General features: G+C 41.8%; 1 protein-coding gene across 1 annotated transcript in view; it reads left to right on the top strand.

Annotated features, from left to right (window-relative positions):
- Positions 1–22,611, top strand: part of LOC134204860 (twitchin-like) — a 79,100-nt gene that overhangs the window by 29,791 nt on the left and 26,698 nt on the right. The window contains 6 exon segments of the mRNA XM_062679670.1: positions 3,373–3,674; positions 4,197–4,412; positions 4,415–4,822; positions 4,891–5,924; positions 5,992–6,108; positions 6,438–6,476. Of these exon segments, the coding sequence (XP_062535654.1) occupies positions 3,373–3,674; positions 4,197–4,412; positions 4,415–4,822; positions 4,891–5,924; positions 5,992–6,108; positions 6,438–6,476 (2,116 nt within the window).

Below are 22,611 nucleotides of genomic sequence, written 5' to 3'. Positions count from 1 at the left end.
CATGCATTAGTAAAATATATTAAAAAGTTGTAATTTTGAATGTTTATAAATGTTGGATTATAGCATTTGCACTCGGTGGTCCAAAATATGAGTCCTGGAACTGGTGGTTCAAAATTCATTCTTTACTCTATTTGATACCAACAATGATAGTTTCAGAACAAAAAGGTTTGCCTACACCAATTGAATTATTTGGTTAATGAAATCATTGAATACGACCTACACAATTGAGGTGCTGACATCAATCCAAGTCGAAAATGCTTCGTGATGCCATACATACTTACTTGACCCGTATCGGCCTGAGTGAAGGAAAAAAAATCAAATTGCTGCCATTTCGTCATTTTATGTCGCATTAGCCTGGTCTCATCACTGTTATGCTCGTACGGATCCCTGAATTCACAATGCTGGTTGGGACGCTTCAGGAAGCATCAAAATCGACCAATTTCAAAATATCACAATGAGATCAGTTTGATACCCATTTTGGACTCTCTTAGTGTGGCTAATATTCCCAGAAATATATTTGGATGTCACAATTTAACTTGTTTTGAAAAATGCTGAAGTTTGATACTCTTATTGGCATAATTTGTGGTATTTTGAAAATGGATTATTTTGTTGCTTCCGGATACCTCAAGGGCCTCGCTACCGACCTAAGGATGGCCAATATCTCCAGAAGCACGTCACGATGTCATACACAGCAAATAATTTTGAAAATTCAACGACGTGTAAAACTGCTGGTTACCCCATCAATCGAATTAACATTCGATATTCAATTAAATTTGATTGAATTTTACAAGCAAGCACCGTTTAAATTTATTTCGATTTAAACGAATAGTGAGATCGATTGAATGTTACGTTTATTTGCATGCTCAAAATATGTGCATGAAAATACATTTAAAATCACAACATATTTTTATCTGTGTAGTCCTACTTGTCTTGCAAAATGCTGAAATTCGATCACATTGCCGTAGTTGCCATAGCCTCCGGAAGATACACCCAGGGGCCTCAGAACTAATTCTTAGGGAAGTCAATGTCCCAAGAATCATATCTTACTTACGTATAGGTCAAGTACACCTTCAGTGGTAAAAAAGGCCGACTTCAAAGAATTCCATCCTGAGCGATGTCCAGCTATCGCTTAAACCTGTCAGATTAGATTTCAGTCGACCTCTTTTATTTCTTTATTGGGTTTCGCCACCATGATCCCCTGGGTCTGCCTTTGCTGCGATGTCCCGCTGGGTTTCAGTCTAATGCTTGTTTACAGATTTCGTTTCTGTCCTTACGTAGAGTGTGGCCGGCCCAGCCCTACTTTCGATCCCGAATTTCTGTTCCCCAGCAGCACACATGTTCAACATGGTTTACTGCAACTTATATATGACCAGATTTAGTCACAATCAAGTGGCTGCAACTATTTTTTGTCTAAGTTGTGCTGCTCGGGTTGCTATCAGCCTCTGGCGACAACGACGATGGAGCTCGTTGTTTGAGATCCAGTTGTGAGGCCACCAGGCCCGAACTATACCGCAGGCATCTGTTGATGAGCACCTGCAGCCATTGAGATATCTCCACTGATACATACCATGTTTCGCTAGCGTATGACAGCACAGATTTCACGTTAGAGTTGGTTGAAAATTCGTATTTTGGTGCGTTCACTTATCTGCATGTTTTCCTAGATATGTCTGAATTCGCAAGGGCAGAAAAAAAATCAAATCCGTTTGTCATAATCCCACTTGTCTTGATCAATGCTGAAGTTTGATACACATATTGCCATAGTTTGTGACATTTCAAAAATTGCTGATTTGAATGCCTCCGGAGGCTTCCTCAAGGGCTTCGGAACTGACCCCAGGGTGGCTAAATTTCCCAGAATCATATCTGGATGTTATAACTCTACTTGTCTTGCAAAATGCTGAAGTGCGATATCCATATTGTATGGAGCGAATATGATATGGAGCGAAAACATTGAACTGGCCGTTTTGGGGCCGGTTCCCAAAGGGTAACTTCATAGAAACCTGTTGTTGGTCATTTCTAGAACAGGTGTCACCATGATTTTTGGTTCTGACCTTATCCTTGTATTTAAATCTACTTAAAAAGGTATAAATAGGAACGAAATAAACGTCATTTTGCTGGACTTATATCGCCAAAAAAAAGTTGTAGTCAAAATTACTGCATCTGACCCAGTGATCCACCAGAATAACTCCGGATAGGAGGACCATATCGCAAGTCTCAAAATGTATTCTGGACTCTGGGAACCGTACGAGCAGAATAGTGATAAAACCAGGTCTATAGGACTTAAAATGACGAAACGGCAGCAATTTGTTTTTTTTTTTTCTTTTACTCAGGCCGATACGGGTTAAGGAGTTTTGTGCGTGATCTCTCTTGTTTCGGACCGCAGAACGATCGCGCGGTGGAACGAATTATTGTGATCTGCATTGCGCGGCCGGTAATAAAATTTATCAGTTCTGTGCGTGATCTCTCTTGTTTCGAAGCGGACTTGGTAGTCATATGGCTACTGCTTCTGCCTCATACGCAGGAGGTCGTGGGTTCAATCCCAGGTCCGTTCCATTCTCCTACTTTGTATCTTCCTCTATATTTCTCATGTTCTAGCAATCGCTAGAACTGGAAATGGACTTTCATACCGTTTCCATTTTTATTCCTATACCTTCAACTTGAGTATTCTAACAGTAATCTGCTAGAATTGGAAATGAACTATAGAGCTCGTTTCCTACATCCAATTAGAAATTCCATCAGTTACCTTCTCCTATCTATCACATTGGCAGCTCGTTAACCAAAACGGACCTCTGCCTCTCCAACCTAACCCAGAAATTCCAACAAATTCCGCATGAACTCGTGGCAAGTGCAGAGGTATATTCGGCTTGCAGTGGGCGAGTGATTGCATCATCATTTCCTTCCCTTCCCTACATTGACTTGCATTCTGACGTGGCAGGCGCCAGTATGACCTAACAAATGAGATCACCAGTACTTGTACATTGAAGATGTGTGCTAGTCCCAAGCAAACATCTGTTGGTTCCCTGTGCAAGAACAGCTGATCTGGTCATAATGGAGTAGCATCTACGAGCAGTCAATCAAGCTCAAGCTCAAGCTACTCAGGCCGATACGGGTTAAGTAAGTAAGGTGCCATACATATTTGCCATCCAAAATGCCACTATAATGGCCACTGCCTTATTATTCCCATCTAGATTGTAGGGTACAATAATGCTATCATCATCAATTAGTCAAAGCTCAATCAATTGCAATCCTTTTCAGAACAGGTATAGTCAGCATACAGAATGATATGCCAAGACAATCAAACGAATATCGAGTCTTAAACCTGAAAAAAAAAATCCAATAGCTTTTAACTGTTCTCCCGTCACGTACTGTTCACAGAAACCCGGAGGGTAAACCACCCCGTTTTCCACAAAAGCCCACCATTTCCCAGAAGGGCGATGTGCTCTCGATGGAGTGCATCCTGGAGGCCTTACCGGTGGCCGACATTACCTGGTTCCACGGTACCGAATCCATTACCGATGGCGAGCGGTTCAAAATCTTGCGCAAAGCGATCTCAAACGATACCTACCTGCTAACACTCCAAATTTCACAACCAACCGCCAACGATGGGGGCATCTACCGGTGCCATGCTTTCAACCCGTTTGGGGAAAGTAACGCACACATTACGCTTAACTTCAAAGGTAATAGACCTTGCCGAACCATACACAGAAACCGATTAAGCTGCTTCCAGTTGCTGGATGGCTGTAACTGTAGTCTGTTTTTCACGTGATCAGAAAGCAAATCGTCCAATTAGAGGAAAATATGTTCTTACGATAGCAAACTTCTCCGAGAGGGTCATTCATCATTTCACTTGCGCGCACAAGGTTCCCGCAGTGAACAACTTTGAGTTATTAACCTACTGCGAGGTCCCGCGAGCCTATAATCTATACAGCATCTTCATCAATTCAATATTTTTCTTTAGTTCTTTTTTCGTTTCCCAAGTAGCTTGTATTAACGATTAAAGCTGACGAGCTTCGCACTAACAGTTGACTTCTTTCTCATACGGCCTCTCTGATGTGATTGGTGGCCTTCGGAGCGTAGAAGCTATTAGGCGTAGACAACTGACGTGAACTGCAGTTCAACACATTCAGCCAACTGAATAGCTTAATGGTTGCTTGGAAGGAATCGTTTACTGATACTGTTTTACTTTTTGCACCTGCTAGCGAACGAAAACGATCGAGGCTTTGCTCCGTCGTTTGTGGAGAAACCGAAGATCATCCCGAACAAACTGGGCACGCTGATAACGATGAAGTGTAGATGTAGATCGAAACCGAAACCGACCGTCAAGTGGATGCGCAAAAAACAGGAAGTCAAATCGTCCAACAGGGTTGCCCTGGAAGTGAAGACCGTCGACGAGGACACGTACGAGCTGACGTTAAACATCAGGACCCCAGCTCGGAGGACGGTGGCAGTGATTCGTGTGGGGTGAGCGGCGAGTTTGGGGAGAGCAGTGCGACGCTGAATTTGAACATCGAATCCGAACAGGAATCGACAAAGAATGCTCCTATCTTTGTTGAGAAGCCGCACATCATATCGCTGGACAATGGTAAGCTGGTCCGCATGGAATGCAAAGTCAAAACCGACATCAAACCGGACATTACGTGGACACGCGAGGGCAAAATCATTAAGGAAACCAGCAAGCTGAAGATTACGATGACGGCCGAAAAGGATGTATACCACATCTCCCTGGTGCTGAAAGATCCACAGACGGAAGACTCCGGCACGTACAAGTGTAACATTAAGAACATTCTCGGTGAATTAAATGCCAATTTAATTCTTAACATTGAGAGTGAGTATGAAGTTTTATTTTCGCACAAAACGTTGGATTTTAACATCATTTTTTTTTTGCATTTTCAGTTGTTCCAGTCATCAAGGAAAAACCGAAACTGGTGACGAACGTCAAGAAGCGAACGGCATCGATCGAGTGTGCGGTCGCATCCCGCTTCAAGCCGGAGTGCATTTGGATGAAGGAGACGACGGTGATCAAGGAGACGCACCGTCATACCATCAAGATCGAGGAAACTCGCGAAGGCGAGTTCTCCGTCAAGCTCAACATCACCGATCTGAGCGAAGCTGACTTTGGTGCGTACAAACTGGTGGCGAAGAACGACAAGGGCCAGGCAACTTCGCAGGTTATCGAGATCAAGGACATCGTGTTCGAGAAGCCACCACCGACCAAGCCGATCATCGAGCCGAAACTGAAGGACGTGGAGGTGGATGAGGGCGGCAATCTGACGTTGGCTGTCGGCCTGGTCCATCCGGATCGTCACTTCAAGGTGTACTGGTATAAGAACAAGACCATCCTGAAGGCCAGCGAGACGGTTATTCAGGATTTCACCGGACGCATGGCTAAGCTGACGGTCAAAAACTGCACCGTGGAGGATGCCGGTACCTATAAGATATCGATCAGCAACGAACTCCAGAGTGACGAGTCCGAGGCCAAGGTTAAAATCATAGAAAAACCGAAGCCAAAGGAAGAAGAAAAGAAGAAGAAGGTCGTGAAGAAGGAGGAGAAGGTCGAAGAAAAGAAGGTTGAGGAGAAGAAGGTGGAAATTAAGGTCGAAGAGAAGAAGGCTGAGATCAAGGTCGAGGAGAAGAAGGCTGAGATTAAGGTGGAGCAGAAGAAGGCCGAACTGAAGGTGGAGGAGAAGAAGGCTGAGCTTAAGGTGGAGAAGAAGGTTGAAGAGAAGAAGGCAGAGGTGAAGGTGGAAGAGAAGAAGGTAGAGGAGAAAAAGGTGGAGGAAAAGAAGGAAGTCAAGAAAAAGGTCGCTGCCAAGAAGGAAGAAAAGATCGAAATCAAGGTTGAAGAAGCCAAGAAGGAAGAGAAGATCGAAATCAAGGTTGAGGAGCCGAAGAAACCGGAAGTGCCGAAGATCATGGAAACCAAAGAAGTAAGTGGTCTTAATAATTTCGATTCTGAAGAGTTACTGATGTTTTTTTGTCTTTCATTTGTAACAGCCCGAGACCAAGAAGGGTCTGGAAGCTCCCAGCATCGAAATCGTTCGTGACAAGGGTGGCAGTCGACGTGGTTCATTCTTGGACGATCGCCGTCCAAGTTTGTTGATGGGTGATGATGTGAGTATTCGTCTCGTGGTGATAAATACATTCCTGTGTTCGTATCTAGCATTCCCAATGGTGGAAAATTTCTATCTGTATATGAATATTTATTCACAAAAGGAGATCTCCGAAAAGCAAAATATTGCAGTGTTCTTTTCTGAACTATTTACTCAAACGCCAACTTGTCTCGCAGCGATCTTACATTGGTGAATCTAACCTCACTGTTTCTTGTTTTTCTAACACTTTTATACACATACACATATGGGATTTTTTCACATACAAACACTCAACTGTCGGTCAATAACCTGGTTCCCGGACGCTGCGCATGATGGCTGTGGCGACGCTAGACGAAGCTACGACCCGGAGAGGTTATCGACGAACGAAAGGTGAATATCTGGTGCGCACGATTCGCGCCTGCTTTGAAGCTGGCTAGAGGCAGCCATTGAAGCATTCTGCAGTGATCGGCAGCAGGTCAGCGGCAACAGCATCGAGGCCAGGTTATTCACCCAAATGCTAACGTTATACACAGTACACGCGAACACACTACTGAATGGATCAATTGATTGTAGGTTATGTTCAGCAATTGGAAGTGCATTTTTTCAGTGCGTCGTTGGAAAATTGTCTATGCTTTATGTGATTTCTATAAACTTTTTGTTAAATGGGCGCAATAGGTTTTGATTTTGATAGCATTGCCAGATGAACTGAATAGTTCAATGTTAATTCAGTTGGACATTTCAAAGTCAAAAACAATTACGCCCGTTTGAAAAAGTTCATACAATTGCCATTATTTTTATTCGATATGGATTTGCTGTTTTCGGTTTTGATTATTTTTCACTATTTTCTGAGTTTTTTTAGCTCAATCATCATCGACTCCTTTATATATTTTTTTTTCTATTTTTCTTATTTGTTGAATTACCTTGTCCGAGTGACTCAATTTGATAAAATTTCCTTATTTATCAAACCCAGAGCAAATAATTATTCTAATATTCTATTTTTTCTCAATTGACTCATTATGCTATTTTTCCAACTTGTTTCATCTTCTTTTTGTACACTAATGGCGCGAAATGAAAACCTGGGAGTCATTTGGGGTTCACTACAAGAATCTTTTTTCGAGAATACCTTTGAGAATTCTTCTATTATTGCTCTGGGAAGTTCTGGGTTGTTTGGCGTAACGCCATTCGGCATAAGGTCATTTATCGTAAATATCATTCAGCTTAGCAGATATTTGGCATTATTTTAATTTGGTCTTCGTGGCCGTGCGGTTAGCGACGTCAATCGTCTAAACGCATGTGCTGTGGAGTGTGGGTTCGATTCCCGCCCCGGTAAGGAGAAAACTTTTCATAAAGCGAAAAGTTCTCCACTGGTCCAGTGGGTGTTATGTGAATGTCCTGTCCGTTGTCTCATGCTAGTTGTTAAGTGTTCATTCTGTGCGACGAAAACGGTGATTCTGTCTTTTTTTAAAGTGTAGGTCATTTGATATGATGGACATTGAACATAACTTCGAACTATTCATAGCTATGCATATTTTTAAAGAAGGGACTACATTCAATAGAGAAGGGTCGTTTGGACGGAACTAATTCGCCCTAAAGCCATTTGCCCGAATTCCACTAGGCCGAACCCTATATGGCGAAAAGCCATTTGGCCGAACGGGTTATCCAGTCGAATAGGACATTTGGCCGAAAATGTCATTGGGCCGAATAGGTCATTTGAAAAGTGAGAAATGAGGTGTGAAAAGTGAAACGTCTCACTTTGCAATGCTTATTTCTCACTTCTCACAGTAAAAAGCGAGTATTACGAAGTGAGAAGTGAGACGTCTCACTACTCATTTTTTACAGTGTGAAGTGAGAAATAAGGAGACAGAAGTGAGACGTCTTACTGCTCACTCCTCATTTCTCACTTTTTACTGTAAGAAGTGAGAAGCGCGAAGAAAGTAATGAGACGCCTCACTTCTTATTTCGCCTTATTTCGTCTCATCACTCACTACCCACTGTGAAAAATGAGAAGTTGAACATCTCACTACTCAGTTCGAACCACTCATTTTTCACAGTGAGAAGTATGAGATGAGGAAGCGGGCTTGGTAGTCATATGGCTACTGCTTCTGCCTCATACGCAGGAGGTCGTGGGTTCAATCCCAGGTCCGTTCCATTATCTTACTTTGTATCTTTCTCTATATTTCTCATGTTCTAGCAATCGCTAGAACTGGAAATGGACTTCCATACCGTTTCCATTACTATTCCTATACCTTCAACTTCAGTATTCTAACAGTAATCTGCTAGAATTGGAAATGAACTATAGAGCTCGTTTCCTACATCCAATTAGAAATTCCATAATTTGCCTTCTCCTATCTATCACATTGGCAGCTCGTTAACCAAGACGGACCTCTGTCTCTCGAACCTAATCCAAAAATTCCAACAAATTCCGCATGAACTCGTGGCAAGTGCAGAGGTATATTCGGCTTGCAGTGGGCGAGTGATTGCATCATCATTTCCTCCCCCTTCCCTACATTGACTTGCATTCTGACGTGGCAGGCGCCAGTATGACCTAACAAATGAGATCACCAGTACTTGTACATTGAAGATGTGTGCTAGTCCCAAGCAAACATCTGTTGGTTCCCTGTGCAAGAACAGCTGATCTGGTCATAATGGAGTAGCAACTACGAGCAGTCAATCAAGCTCAAGCTCAAGTGAGAAGTATGAGACGAGACGTCTCACTTCTCATCGCTCATTTCTAACTTATAGCTTCTTCTGCGTAAAATGAGACGAGGAAAGTGAGAAGGGGGACGCCTCTTCTCGCTCATCACTTCTAACTTTTCACAGAAAGAAGTGAGATGTGAGATTCACGTTCAGCCGAATGACCTATTCGGCCAAATAACCTATTCGGGTAAATAACCTATTCGGGTAAATAACCTTTTCGACCAAATGGCTATTCGGCCAAATGACCTATTCGGTCAACGGTGGCGGTATGGTAATGAACCTAGGAGTGCGCGCGCAGGACATACGACTTCCGGCTCTGAATCTCCAGGAAATCCAGAAGGAGATCGGTCGGCTGAAAAACAACAAAGCCCCTGGAGTTGACCAACTACCAGGAGAGCTGTATAAACACGGTGGTGAGGCACTGGCGAGAGCGCTGCACTGGTTGATTACCAAGGTTTGGGAGGATGAGGTTCTGCCGCATGAGTGGATGGAAGGTGTCGTGTCCCATCTACAAAAAGGGCGATAAGCAGGATTGTAGCAACTACCGCGCAATCACATTGCTGAACGCCGCCTACAAGGTACTCTCCCAAATTTTATGCCGTCGACTAACACCAATTGCAAGAGAGTTCGTGGGGCAGTACCAGGCGGGATTTATGGGTGAACGCTCTACCACAGACCAGGTGTTCGCCATACGTCAGGTATTGCAGAAATGCCGCGAATACAACGTGCCCACACATCATCTATTTATCGACTTCAAAGCCGCATATGATACAATCGATCGGGACCAGCTATGGCAGCTAATGCACGAAAACGGATTTCCGGATAAACTGATACGGTTGATCAAGGCGACGATGGATCGGGTGATGTGCGTAGTTCGAGTTTCAGGGGCATTCTCGAGTCCCTTCGAAACCCGTAGAGGGTTACGGCAAGGTGATGGTCTTTCGTGTCTGCTATTCAACATCGCTTTGGAGGGAGTAATACGAAGGGCAGGGATTGACACGAGTGGTACGATTTTCACGAAGTCCGTCCAGTTATTTGGTTTCGCCGACGACATTGATATCATGGCACGTAACTTTGAGAGGATGGAGGAAGCCTACATCAGACTGAAAAGCGAAGCTAAACGGATTGGACTAGTCATCAACACGTCGAAGACGAAGTACATGATAGGAAGAGGCTCAAGAGAGGTCAATGTGAGCCACCCACCACGAGTTTGTATCGGTGGTGACGAAATCGAGGTGGTTGAAGAATTCGTGTACTTGGGCTCACTGGTGACCGCCGATAACGATACCAGCAGAGAAATTCGGAGACGCATAGTGGCTGGAAATCGTACGTACTTTGGACTCCGCAAGACGCTCCGATCGAATAGAGTTCGCCGCCGTACCAAACTGACTATCTACAAAACGCTTATAAGACCGGTAGTTCTCTACGGACACGAGACCTGGACGATGCTCGTGGAGGACCAACGCGCACTGGGAGTTTTCGAAAGGAAAGTGTTGCGTACCATCTATGGTGGGTTGCAGATGGCGGACGGTACGTGGAGGAGGCGAATGAACCACGAGTTGCATCAGCTGTTGGGAGAACCATCCATCGTTCACACCGTGAAAATCGGAAGACTGCGGTGGGCCGGGCACGTAGCCAGAATGTCGGACAGTAATCCGGTGAAAATGGTTCTCGACAACGATCCGACGGGAACAAGAAGGCGAGGTGCACAGCGGGCAAGGTGGATCGATCAGGTGGAGGACGACTTGCGGACCCTCCGCAGACTGCGTGGTTGGCGAAGTGCAGCCATGAACCGAGCTGAATGGAGAAGTCTTTTATGTGCAGCACAGGCCACTCCGGCCTTAGTCTGATGATAAAATAAAACCTATTCGGTCAAATGATTTAGTTGGCCAAATGGCTTTTTCGGCAAATGACCTTTTCGACCAAATGACCTATTCGGCCAGATGACCTTTTCGACCCTATAGCTATTCGGTCAACTTATTTTCGGCATAATGGTCAGGTCGGCCAAATGGTATTTTTGCCCAAACAACTTTCGGCCGAACGGCCTTTCTCCTTGTGTTATCATAAGTGGTGGAAATTTGTGAGCAGACTTGTCCTACACAGTTGGCAATGTTGTTTTATTTTTCACAATTTTCATTCAGTGAGTGCAACTAATAGATGGATGTTTGAGTTTTCAACATGCCACTTCGATCTGTCTAAAAATTTTAGCGCTAGGAGAATTAATTTTAATAAATTGTTAAAAATTGTGAAACATAAGAGAGCTGATTTTTAGTCAACTATATAGGGCAGCTCTGTCTGTGAGCCTTGTTTGCAAAACGAGAAGTAGGCAATGTAAAATATTCGCGAACATTTGTTTTGTCTTTTCTTGCCTACCTACTACTCACGAAGAAAACAGATAATAAACACTGAGAAATGTTCGTGAAGCTTGAGTCATTCGGGTTAATTTGCAAAATGGCATAAAACAACTTCGAGATATGCTTCTCACGGTTGTTTGAGTAAGAACACACTTGTTTATTGTTATTATGTTTATCTCAAGTGAAAATTATTCATTCTATTCGAAGAAATTACAAAAACTCGGGACCGTGAATTTTACTGGCGAACAAAATAGTGCCATACTTTTTGTCTTTGCTCTATTCATACTCGCAAACAAAGCAGGCACCAGAAAATTGCAGGCAGTGGGTACGTGCGAATGCGATGTTTTTGGTAGAACCAATTACAATATTTTCTTACTCGTGAAGCGAGTATTTCCATCACCAAAATTTGCAGATGCATCATACAAACAGTTTGACATAGGGGGAGGGGGTTAAAGATGCCCATTTTTGCGTTACGTAATTAATGGATCTTTTCTAAGATCGCTTTTTTTGCGAACAAAGCTAGAGTGATAACATATTGTAACAAGTTAACACTTTTAGGTGTTAGCTTATAACTATTTTTCAATACTATACTTCTTCTAGCGCCTTTCGAAATTCAAATAACTAAAAACATACAATTATGATAAACATCCGTTATGACAATTTACCATGCACCTAATTGAAGAGATGTTTCGGAAAAATGCAAATTATGCAAATAATGTAATTTATGCACAAAGATTCCTATAGAATTTCTCTATAAATTCCTCTTAATGTATCCGCTGGAAAATTTTCACAAAAATGCCTCCTGGATTCTGGGTAGATTTTTTGTGAGATTCCCTCAAAAATTCCTTCAGTTAATCCTCTCAGAGTTGTCAAAGAAAAATAGGCAGAAAAAAGAGCACCTGATGAAAATTTCTCCAGAAAATGCGAAAAGTTCTCCGGGAAATTTCTGTTTCTGAAACTCATTCGGGAAATTTCTTGGGGAATCTTATCCTTGTGCTTTTTTGTTTAGTTTTATTGGAGTCAATCATCCATGAGTCAATATTCTATGACTTGATATCGGCTCATGGAAGCAAATTATGATATATAAAAAAAATGTTTTCCGGGTTACTGTGATGGTCCCTTCCATATCTCGATATTTCCATGATTCGATGGTCCCTTCCATACCGACTCACGAAGGTTTGACTGCATTGTTCAAGAGAGGACTCGTTCTCCCGAGAAACAAAATGTTTAAATTATTGAAAAAAAAAAAAACTAGCGAAAATGTTTTGGAAATCTCGGTGAAGATTTTTCGGAAATTCCTTCATAAGTTCGTTCGGAAATAAATAACATGACGTTTTGATAAGGCAAAAGAATTCATCAATTGACTTGCTGCTATACTGTTCAAACTTCGTAAAGTGTCTTTAAATCGATCAGTCATCTGGTATATACAATTATTATGCTAAGAAGAGCTCATTTTTTAAATTCAAGTTTGCTTCAAATTGGCATGATTTTACCCTTAAAATGAAATGGCAGCAACTTTATTGTGACCAAATTCAGTCGCATATAAGTTGCGACAATTACTTGAAACATCTGTGCTACTCAGGATTGTTAATCAGTTCAAACTGATCGACTATATGTTTCGCCTTGCCACCATCTGCACCCACCACGCAGCACTTTTCTTTCGAAAACTCCAACAGCGCATTGGTCCTCCTCGAGCATCTTCCAGGTCCAAATGCGTAGAGGGCTACCGGTCTAATGAGCGTTTTGTAGATAGTCAGTTTGGTATGGCGGCGAACTCTATTCGATTGCGTCTTGTGTAATCTGAATTTGTCGAGTACTTTGATTTCGTCACCACCGATACAATCTCGATTTGGGTGGATCGCGTTGTTTTCTCTTGAGCCCCTGCATATCTTATACTTCGTCTACGACGTGTTTATAGCTAATCCGCTTAGCTTTTCCTTCAGTCTGATGTAGGCTGCCTCCATCTCCTCAAAGTTATGTGCCATAATACCGTCGTAGAAACCAATCAGCTGAACGGTATGGACTGTGGAAATCGTTCCATTCATGTCAAGCCCTGCCCTTCAAATTTCCTCCAAGGCAATTTTGAATTGTAGATTGCCTTGGTAGAATTGTTTAAATCATTGCATCATGAGACAATGGCTAGCGTGTCTGAGTAAGTTGATAGGGCGATCGATTTATAATCAAAAATGTCCTAATATCGATTCGCATAGAAATTGAACAACGTTTTGTTTGTAATTCTGTTGGAAAATCTAATTAGCATAAATGACTAGCATAAGTTCCTGGACCTGCTCTTCTGAGTTCTCTTATGTTTGAGATATTCGCTTCATCTTAATTAGTCTTACAAAACAGTAATTTATATCAGGAGTTTTTGAAATTGTTTTGTAGAACAAAAAATACAGTTACAAAAATTATTTTAAGCTTCTAGTGCAATGTATTTACTTGTCATAAGACGAGTTTGTACTATTTCAATTAATTCCACTACTTTATTGTACTTTAGCCAGATACGTATTTTGATGTCAGCAGTGAGGCCGTCTTCAGTGCCTCGTACTTGACTCGACTTCGAGTTAAATGTTGTTCTTATTCATGAGTCCCATGAAGGCTGTGATGCAGCCTAAAGAGATGCAGTTCTAAACTTTTCTGTTTAGTGGCGGCTGCACAATGCACTACAAAATTCAAAAAAACATTGATCGCCTGTACGAATTCGAGTACACTCTTTTGTGTTGCGTTTAGAACGCGAGGATCATAGCCGATGCATGTGTATGTACACTAGTATTAATAAGCGTATTTGACGTTCGTTTAGGAAGACTGTTACAAACAATTTCTCTAGACAAGGTATTAAAAAGGCAAAATAATTTCTGTGCGATACCAGATCAACTTGATTATCACTGATAATCAATTTAAGTACAATCATCACGGAATCCAAACTCAAAAGTATTCGCGTTTTCAAGGGACACCACTCAATACGGGAGTAATAAACAACTGTTGCTTCCGTATTGAGTAGTGTGCCCTTGAAAACGCGAGCACTTCTAAATATGGACTCTGGTTGCCGCATGATGTTAGCATACAAATTGTAAATACCAGTCGATTTCAAGAAACTGTTTGAAATTTGAACAGATCACCATGTTCAACTTTTTTTCGTTTAGGTGAGTTTACAAAATGTGTATAAATCAAATCGTGATATAATATCGAAATCAATTGATGGGGCTCTTTCAAAGTGTTTTCCCATATTTCTGAAGTAGATATCAAGTAGATATCAATTACTATGTTTGGAAACTCGACATATGTAAATGCACGAGACGTAAAAGATTTAATTAAAAACGTGTTAGATGTAACTACTGTGATTTGAGGAGTTTTGAACACAAGACCCTAGCATGATAGACAACTGCTAGTGAAATATCTGTAGATTGTTTTCAATAACAAGAGCCGTCCATGATTCCGCAAGAATTCCCGGAGTAATTTTGCATCATTTCTGAATAAATCACAGCAGTATTTCCAGTGGAAGTTAATTTTGGTAGGTATTTTCGATGAATTCCAAATGTACTTTCATATGAGTTTGATATTCCTGTTCAAATATTTTTTCTCTAATAATTCCAGGAAGTATTTTGTATTTCTTCGATTAATTAATTTACGAAGAAAATCTAGTTACATCCAAATTAGCTAAAATTTTTGTCATCATTCAAGCATATGGGAGCGAAAAAGTCAAAATTTGAGTCACTCTAATGTGCACGCCAGTCCCATAGTGGACTGATTGATCTAAGCTTAAACATAATTTGAAGAACCTGGAACATCTGCTATGGACTTATTTTAATAGTGATGCATTCACTAGGGTGCTGAAGACTTATATGAACGTGCTGGATTTCAGTGGGTATGATTAGGAATCAAGTGCAGAAGATGCCATAGGTTTGCAAAAATTCATATATGTAGTTATTAAGGACATCAATTCCAGAATATTTTAGATGGTCTACTGTACCCATGCAGTATCACTATTTGTCCATCTAACTTTCGAGGATCTGTATAAATCCTGTAAATTATTCTAGAGCACTTCATGAACATAAAATATTCATGTATTTTAAGCAAATGCAGCACCGACTTCCAGATGAAGGCCTTAAAATAGTGCCTAGTACAATCGCATTATATTGGATAGTAATTGACATAGGTGCTCATCCCAGGACTACAAAATCGTCAAATATGAACATCTTCTATATCACTGCCTGAAATTACGCTAGTTTTCCCAAGCATTGAAAGGAGAGGGTGCTAAGGGGAGGGTTTTCATGTACATAAAAGTATAATTATTCCCTTTGATTTTAATAAAAGTTCCAAAAACACATTTCAAAACTTTCGAGATGCACGGATTTTCAAATTGATTTTTAAAGATTCAATATTGTGCAGTCTTCTTCAGATGTCCGTTTTGACCGATTCTCCCTAGATGGTGAAAAATAGAAGCGAGGGAGACGGATTAAATAAACAACTGCGGTGGTCTGATATTTACCGCATAAGATTCCGTTACACTGCAGTTTTATTGAATCCGTTTTTATGTTCACAAAATTTAAACAAGGGAAAATATTTTGAGCGAAGGGAATCGGCTGTCGAAGGTTGCACAATACAAGGCATCCATGATTAAATTTGGCACACATTATTTAGAAATGCCGACGAATATTAATCTACTCCAATTATTTTTAGTTTTTCCGAATATCATCTTCTGAAGACTTCTGGGGCTTTCCTAAACGCGTGTTTTTCTATAAAAATATCGTCTGTACCTCTTCCCTTACCGAGTTGAAATAAAGAAATTACGTATCTTCAATTTTTCAATAATATGAGTTGTCCTTCTAAACGTAATTTTTACAGAAAAACTGTTATAACTTTTGATCGGGAAAAGCATGAACCTAAAGCGGTGAAGCATGAACCTAAAGTAATCCAACATGTCCATATAAGTCTCTATAACTCTTGGAAATATTTAACCATTCAAATAACTCCAACTCAGCTTCTTCAAATTGTCCGGGAGTTGGTCTCCCAGATAGAGAATTTTTCGGGATATTTCCAAGACATCAGCGGGAGAATCTTTTGAATTTCGCCTGAAAAAGCTAATGAACTTCTCCAAAAAATCATAGTCATTTGGAAATCGTTTTCGGATTTTTCTTGAGAACTACTTTGAAGTTTCGAGAATTCTATGGAATTACCAAGAGAAGCTTTTTGGAATTCCCAAATTACATAGTTTGGAATTTCAGCAAAAAAAAATAGTCACAATTTATATGAGAAACTCTCCAGAATGTTTACGAGAAATTGCTCTAAATTTCTACTAAATTTCTTCGGAATATGCAAGTTGCTGTTGAGTTTTTGTTGAGTATTTTTCAAAATTTAAACAAAATATCTTCTCTTGATAATTGTAGGAGAGTGCTGCTGGTAGAATAGAATGGGTATTCAAACGCTGGCTTTCTCAGTCTAGAATAATTATGGCGGCAAGTTTGACATGGCCAACGTTAAAACAGTAAATTCTCAAGAATTTCCGAGGGAGACTCTAAGGATATTTCAAGAAAATTTTCTGGAATTTTTATGAGAAATTCTCCGGAATTTTAACGGAAGCTTTTAGAACTTCCGCGGAAGATTGCTCAAAATCTAGATTTTTAATAGAAAAAATTCAACGGAAAATTTTTGATGTCTTTTTTGGATTTCTACGGGTAATTCTTTGTATGTACAATAGACGTTCGATAACTGAAAGTAATTTAACTTCAATTCGATAGTTACATCAGTTTTTCAGTTATCGGACCGCTGAATTTCGAAACGATGTCAAAGTCGATGATAGTGGATGATAGTAGATGATAGCATTGCGCTGCACAATCAGATGCAATTCTATGTATTGCATCTGACGTTGTCTGACAATCGCTTGACGTTAAGAATGCGTTGCAACTATCGAACAACTAAATTATTGTCTATGAGAAATTCTTGGGAAATTTCTTTGGCAGAAAACGACACACGACTGAACTGATAATTTGGCCGAAAAAGTCACTTGCCCTAACAGGAAAATGTCGTTTAGCCGAAATGGTCGTTTAAGAGAATGGGCCATTTGGCCGAAAATGTCGTTTGAGCCAACAGGACATATTGCCAAATATCAATTACCGTAAGGGTAATTTAGTCAAAAATGTCCATACGTTTGACTAAATGACATTTACGGCGTAAATACCTTTTTGTGAAACACCCAGTGAACGAAATTTCGTAACTTCTCTACTTTTTAAGTCGATACTGGCCTCTAAGCCAAAAGTCATCTAACCAAATCTTTTTTTTCTTGTACAAGGGTAAACGGAAATCTGCATCCAGACACCTGAGGAGGTCAACTCAGGTAGTGTGGGGATGGATATGTCATGTAACACTTACCCGACCCACTAAAACCAAAACCCTTTCGCCAGTCCGTACCCTCGGCCCGCAATTAAGCAATACATCAGGGGGACTATTGAAAACGCTCACGCCTATGCTAACGCACTTGACGTTAATACACACAAAATCGACTTCATCTAACCAAATCTGATTAAGCCGAATTGAACATTTATCCGAAACTGTTATCAGGTCGAAAATAGTTCGACCAAAAATGTAATTTGGCCGAAAGCGACTTACAGCCGAAAGGGACATTCGATCAAATAGGTAATTTGGCCGAAAAAATCATTTAACCGAATAGATCATTTGACCGAAAATCCCGTTTGGTAGAAATGATCATTTGGGCCGAAAATGTCCTTTCTGCAAAACAAACCTTTGGCATTTTCTGCCAAATGACCTTTTTGGGCACACTTTTTTTGTAGCAAAATTATCAATTCAGGTAGTAGCTTTCAGGTACTTTTCGAAGAAGATTGTTTTGCAGAAATGACATTTTTGGGCCAAATAGCTCTTTTTGCCAAATACCAGTCATTACAGCATCTTTTTCAAATGGTCTACCCAATAAACATTGGAAGCTGATTGATCGCTTCCCTAGCGGCACATAAGTTTCACATAGGCTACTGCATCTCATTTTTGACCAGATTTAGTCACATTCATGTTGTTGCAACCATTTTTGTATGGCTTATGCTGCCCGGGTTATTCAACCAAACATAGTCTTATTCGCTTAAATTGCTTGCTGGGTATTCGGTCAAACAAATAACTTTTTCGGTCTAATTTCAAGTCTGGTCATTAGAGGTGAGCGAGCCCAGGGCTGCAAGCTTCTAGAATAAAGACAAAAAAAATCAAATCTCGCTTAACTTTTCAAAAGGTCCTATGTAACATTTTTTTTCATGAATTAATTTGAATAGCGCAATCAACAGATCAATATGAAAGCTTTTGATTGCACTACTCAAATTAATTCATGAAAAAAATGTTACTTAGGACCTTTTGAAATGTTAAGCGAGAAATGTTCCTCCTGGCTGTACGTTGCTTTCGACCAAACTAAATCGGTCAAACCTGTTTCAACCTAATAACAGTTACACGCTTAGTTCTGCTTTATGGTACTTGGCTAGATGACTTTTGGACAAAAATTCAGTATCCACTTGAAAGTAGAGAGGCTACCGAACTTTGTTCAATGATCAAATTACATTTTCGTTTTAATGGCCCATTCCGTCAAGAACCATTTCGACCAAACGGCATTTTCGGCCAGACGACTTGTAAGGGCAAATGACTTTTTTGGTCAAATTACCAGCTCGGCCGTCTGTCACTTTTGGTCAATAGAATTTCCCATTTTTGTTGTTTGTTGAAATCTACATTTTGAGCAATCTTCTACGGAAACTTTGAAGAATTTTCCGTGGAAATGCCGAAGAATTTTTCGTGAAAATTCCAGAGTCTCCCGCGGAGATTCCGAAGAATTTTCTGTTTTAAAGTTGGCTATGCCAAACTAGCCGTTTAGCTTCGCCCTGCAAAAAAATAAAACGCTCTTATAAAGGATAAAAAAGACTAGATTAATTAACCCTCTCCCGCCCATGGTGTCTGTGGTGCACCATCAAATTTTGCACCTTCTAACCTTCATCGAATTGTTTTAACAACAAAAAGGAATATTGGATACATTTTTATGGTTCCATCAGACTGGAAATATAATCAATTTTGAGTACAAATAGTGAAACTATTGAAAACAATCAATTAACTATTGATTTACAATCAAAAACTTTTTTTTTTTGTTTTCCACTAATTTTGGCTATGCCAAATAACTTTTGTTCTAGCATTTTTCTCAAAGATGATTTCTTCCTATTAAAATCTTTGAAAAAAGTCGTGGGCGGGAAATGGTTAAGAAATCTTGATTGAGGAAGACAACGTTAACGCATCTTTTTCACCAATCGCAACCTCCTACCATTATGAAGGATTTTCTGTCTAAATTTCGAAGAATACTCAACAGAAAATCAAAAGGAACTTTCCGTGGATATTCTGAATATTTTCCTGAAAAAATTTGGAACGAATTCCCGTGAAAACTCTAAAGAGATTCTCATGTAAAGTTCAAACAATTTTCATTAGTAAATTCAAAGAGCTTCTCTTGATAATGCCAAACAGTTCTAGAAACTTGAAAATAATTTACAAGTGAATATTCTGGAAAAACCTGAAGAATTTGCTGGCGAAATTTAAAAAAAAATATCCCGTTAGTGTCTTAAAAATATCCAAAATTAGAGATTCAGCCAAACGACACTTTCGACTGAATGTCCATTTCGGTCAAATGGCCATTTCGACCAAACGACTATTTTAGCCAATTGAGCTTTTCTGGCGAACCGTTGTTTTTCAACCAAAGAAACTGTTGGACCAAATGACATTCTCAGATAAAGAACGAGAGCATATAAAAAACATATTTTGATTTTGACATCAAATTGATTCATAAATTGTTTTCAAATATCATTTCATTTATTTAGTTAACATCTAAACAGATAACACTGAATCAACAATTTGACGCCACAATACACGGTTCGAGGCCGCATCTCTCCATCCTCGGATACGCCCCACGCTCGCCAAGTCGTTTTGCACCTGGTCTGCCCATCTCGCTCGCTGCGCTCCACGCCGTCTCGTACCTGCCGGATCGGAAGCGAACACCATCTTTGCAGGGTTGCTGTCCGGCATTCTTGCAACATGTCCTGCCCATCGTACCCTTCCGGCTTTAGCTACCTTCTGGATACTGGGTTCGCCGTAGAGTTGGGCGAGCTCATGGTTCATTCTTCGCCGCCACACACCGTCTTCTTGCACACCGCCAAAGATGGTCCTAAGCACCCGTCTCTCGAATACTCCGAGTGCTTGCAAGTCCTCCTCGAGCATTGTCCATGTTTCATGTCCGTAGAGGACAACCGGTCTTATAAGCGTCTTGTACATGACACATTTGGTGCGGTGGCGAATCTTTTTCGACCGCAGTTTCTTCTGGAGCCCGTAGTAGGCCCGACTTCCACTGATGATGCGCCTTCGTATTTCACGACTAACGTTGTTGTCAGCCGTTAGCAAGGATCCGAGGTAGACGAATTCCTCGACCACCTCGAAGGTATCCCCGTCTATCGTAACACTGCTTCCCAGACGGGCCCTGTCGCGCTCGGTTCCGCCCACAAGCATGTACTTTGTCTTTGACGCATTCACCACCAGTCCAACTTTTGTTGCTTCACGTTTCAGGCGGGTGTACAGTTCTGCCACCTTTGCAAATGTTCGGCCGACAATGTCCATGTCATCCGCGAAGCAAATAAATTGACTGGATCTGTTGAAAATCGTACCCCGGCTGTTACACCCGGCTCTCCGCATGACACCTTCTAGCGCAATGTTGAACAACAGGCACGAAAGTCCATCACCTTGTCTTAGTCCCGGCGCGATTCGAACGAACTGGAGTGTTCGCCCGAAATCTTCACACAGTTTTGCACACCATCCACCGTTGCTTTGATCAGTCTGGTAAGCTTCCCAGGAAGCTGTTCTCGTCCATAATTTTCCATAGCTCTACGCGGTCTATACTGTCGTATGCCGCCTTGAAATCAACGAACAGATGGTGCGTTGGGACCTGGTATTCACGGCATTTTTGAAGGATTTGCCGTACAGTAAAGATCTGGTCCGTTGTCGAGCGGCCGTCAACGAAGCCGGCTTGATAAATTCCCACGAACTCGTTCACTAATGGTGACAGACGACGGAAGATGATCTGGGATATCACTTTGTAGGCGGCATTAAGGATGGTGATCGCTCGAAAGTTCTCACACTCCAGTTTGTCGCCTTTCTTGTAGATGGGGCATATAACCCTTCCTTCCACTCCTCCGGTAGCTGTTCGGTTTCCCAGATTCTGACTATCAGTTTGTGCAGGCAGGTGGCCAGCTTTTCCGGGCCCATCTTGATGAGCTCAGCTCCGATACCATCCTTACCAGCTGCTTTATTGGTCTTCAGCTGTTGAATGGCATCCTTAACTTCCCTCAAGGTGGGGGCTTACATCGTCCGCTGAACTGACGTAGTCATCTCCTCCGCTGCCTAAACTTTCACTGCCTGTACTCTCAGCGCCATTCAGATGTTCCTCGTAGTGCTGCTTCCACCTTTCGATCACCACACGTTCGTCCGTCAAGATGCTCCCATCCTTATCCCGGCACGTTTCGGCTCGCGGCACGAAGCCTTTGCGAGATGCGTTGAGCTTCTGATAGAACTTGCGTGTATCTTGAGAACGGCACAGCTGTTCCATCTCCTCGCACTCCGCTTCTTCCAGGCGGCGTTTCTTCTCCTGAAAAAGGCGGGTCTGCTGTCTCCGCTTCCGTCTATAACGTTCCACGTTCTGCCGGGTACCTTGCTGCAGCGCGACCGCCCGCGCTGCGTCCTTCTCCTCCAGAATCTGTCTGCACTCTTCGTCGAACCAATCGTTCCGTCGACTTCGGCCCATATACCCGACGTTGTTCTCCGCTGCGTCGTTAATGGCTGCTTTAACTGTACTCCAGCAGTCCTCAAGAGGGGCCCCATCGAGCTCACCCTCTTCCGGCAACGCTGCCTCGAGATGCTGCGCGTATGCAGTGGTGACATCAGGTTGCTTCAGTCGCTCTAGGTCGTACCGCGGCGGTCGTCGGTACCGAACATTGTTGATGACGGATAGTTTTGGGCGCAGTTTAACCATCACCAGATAGTGGTCAGAGTCGATGTTGGCGCCACGATATGTCCTGACGTCGATAATGTCGGAGAAGTGCCGTCCATCAATCAGAACGTGGTCGATTTGTGATTCTGTCTGCAGTGGTGATCTCCAGGTGTACCGATACGGGAGGCTGTGTTGGAAGTAGGTGCTACGAATGGCCATATTCTTGGAGGCGGCGAAATCAATTAGTCGTAGGCCGTTTTCGTTCGTCAGCCGGTGAGCGCTGAACTTTCCAATAGTCGGTCTAAACTCCTCCTCTTGGCCAACCTGAGCGTTCAAATCTCCTATGATGATTTTGACGTCGTGGCTTGGGCAGCTGTCGTACTCACGTTCCAGCTGCGCGTAGAATGCGTCCTTATCATCATCAGTGCTTCCGGAGTGTGGGCTATGGACGTTGATTATGCTGAAGTTGAAGAAC

This window comes from Armigeres subalbatus, unplaced genomic scaffold (assembly GCF_024139115.2).
Source record: "Armigeres subalbatus isolate Guangzhou_Male unplaced genomic scaffold, GZ_Asu_2 Contig937, whole genome shotgun sequence".
Lineage (NCBI taxonomy): Eukaryota > Metazoa > Arthropoda > Insecta > Diptera > Culicidae > Armigeres > Armigeres subalbatus.
Note: the sequence above shows the minus strand (reverse complement) of the source record. Positions and strands in the feature narration are given on the sequence as shown.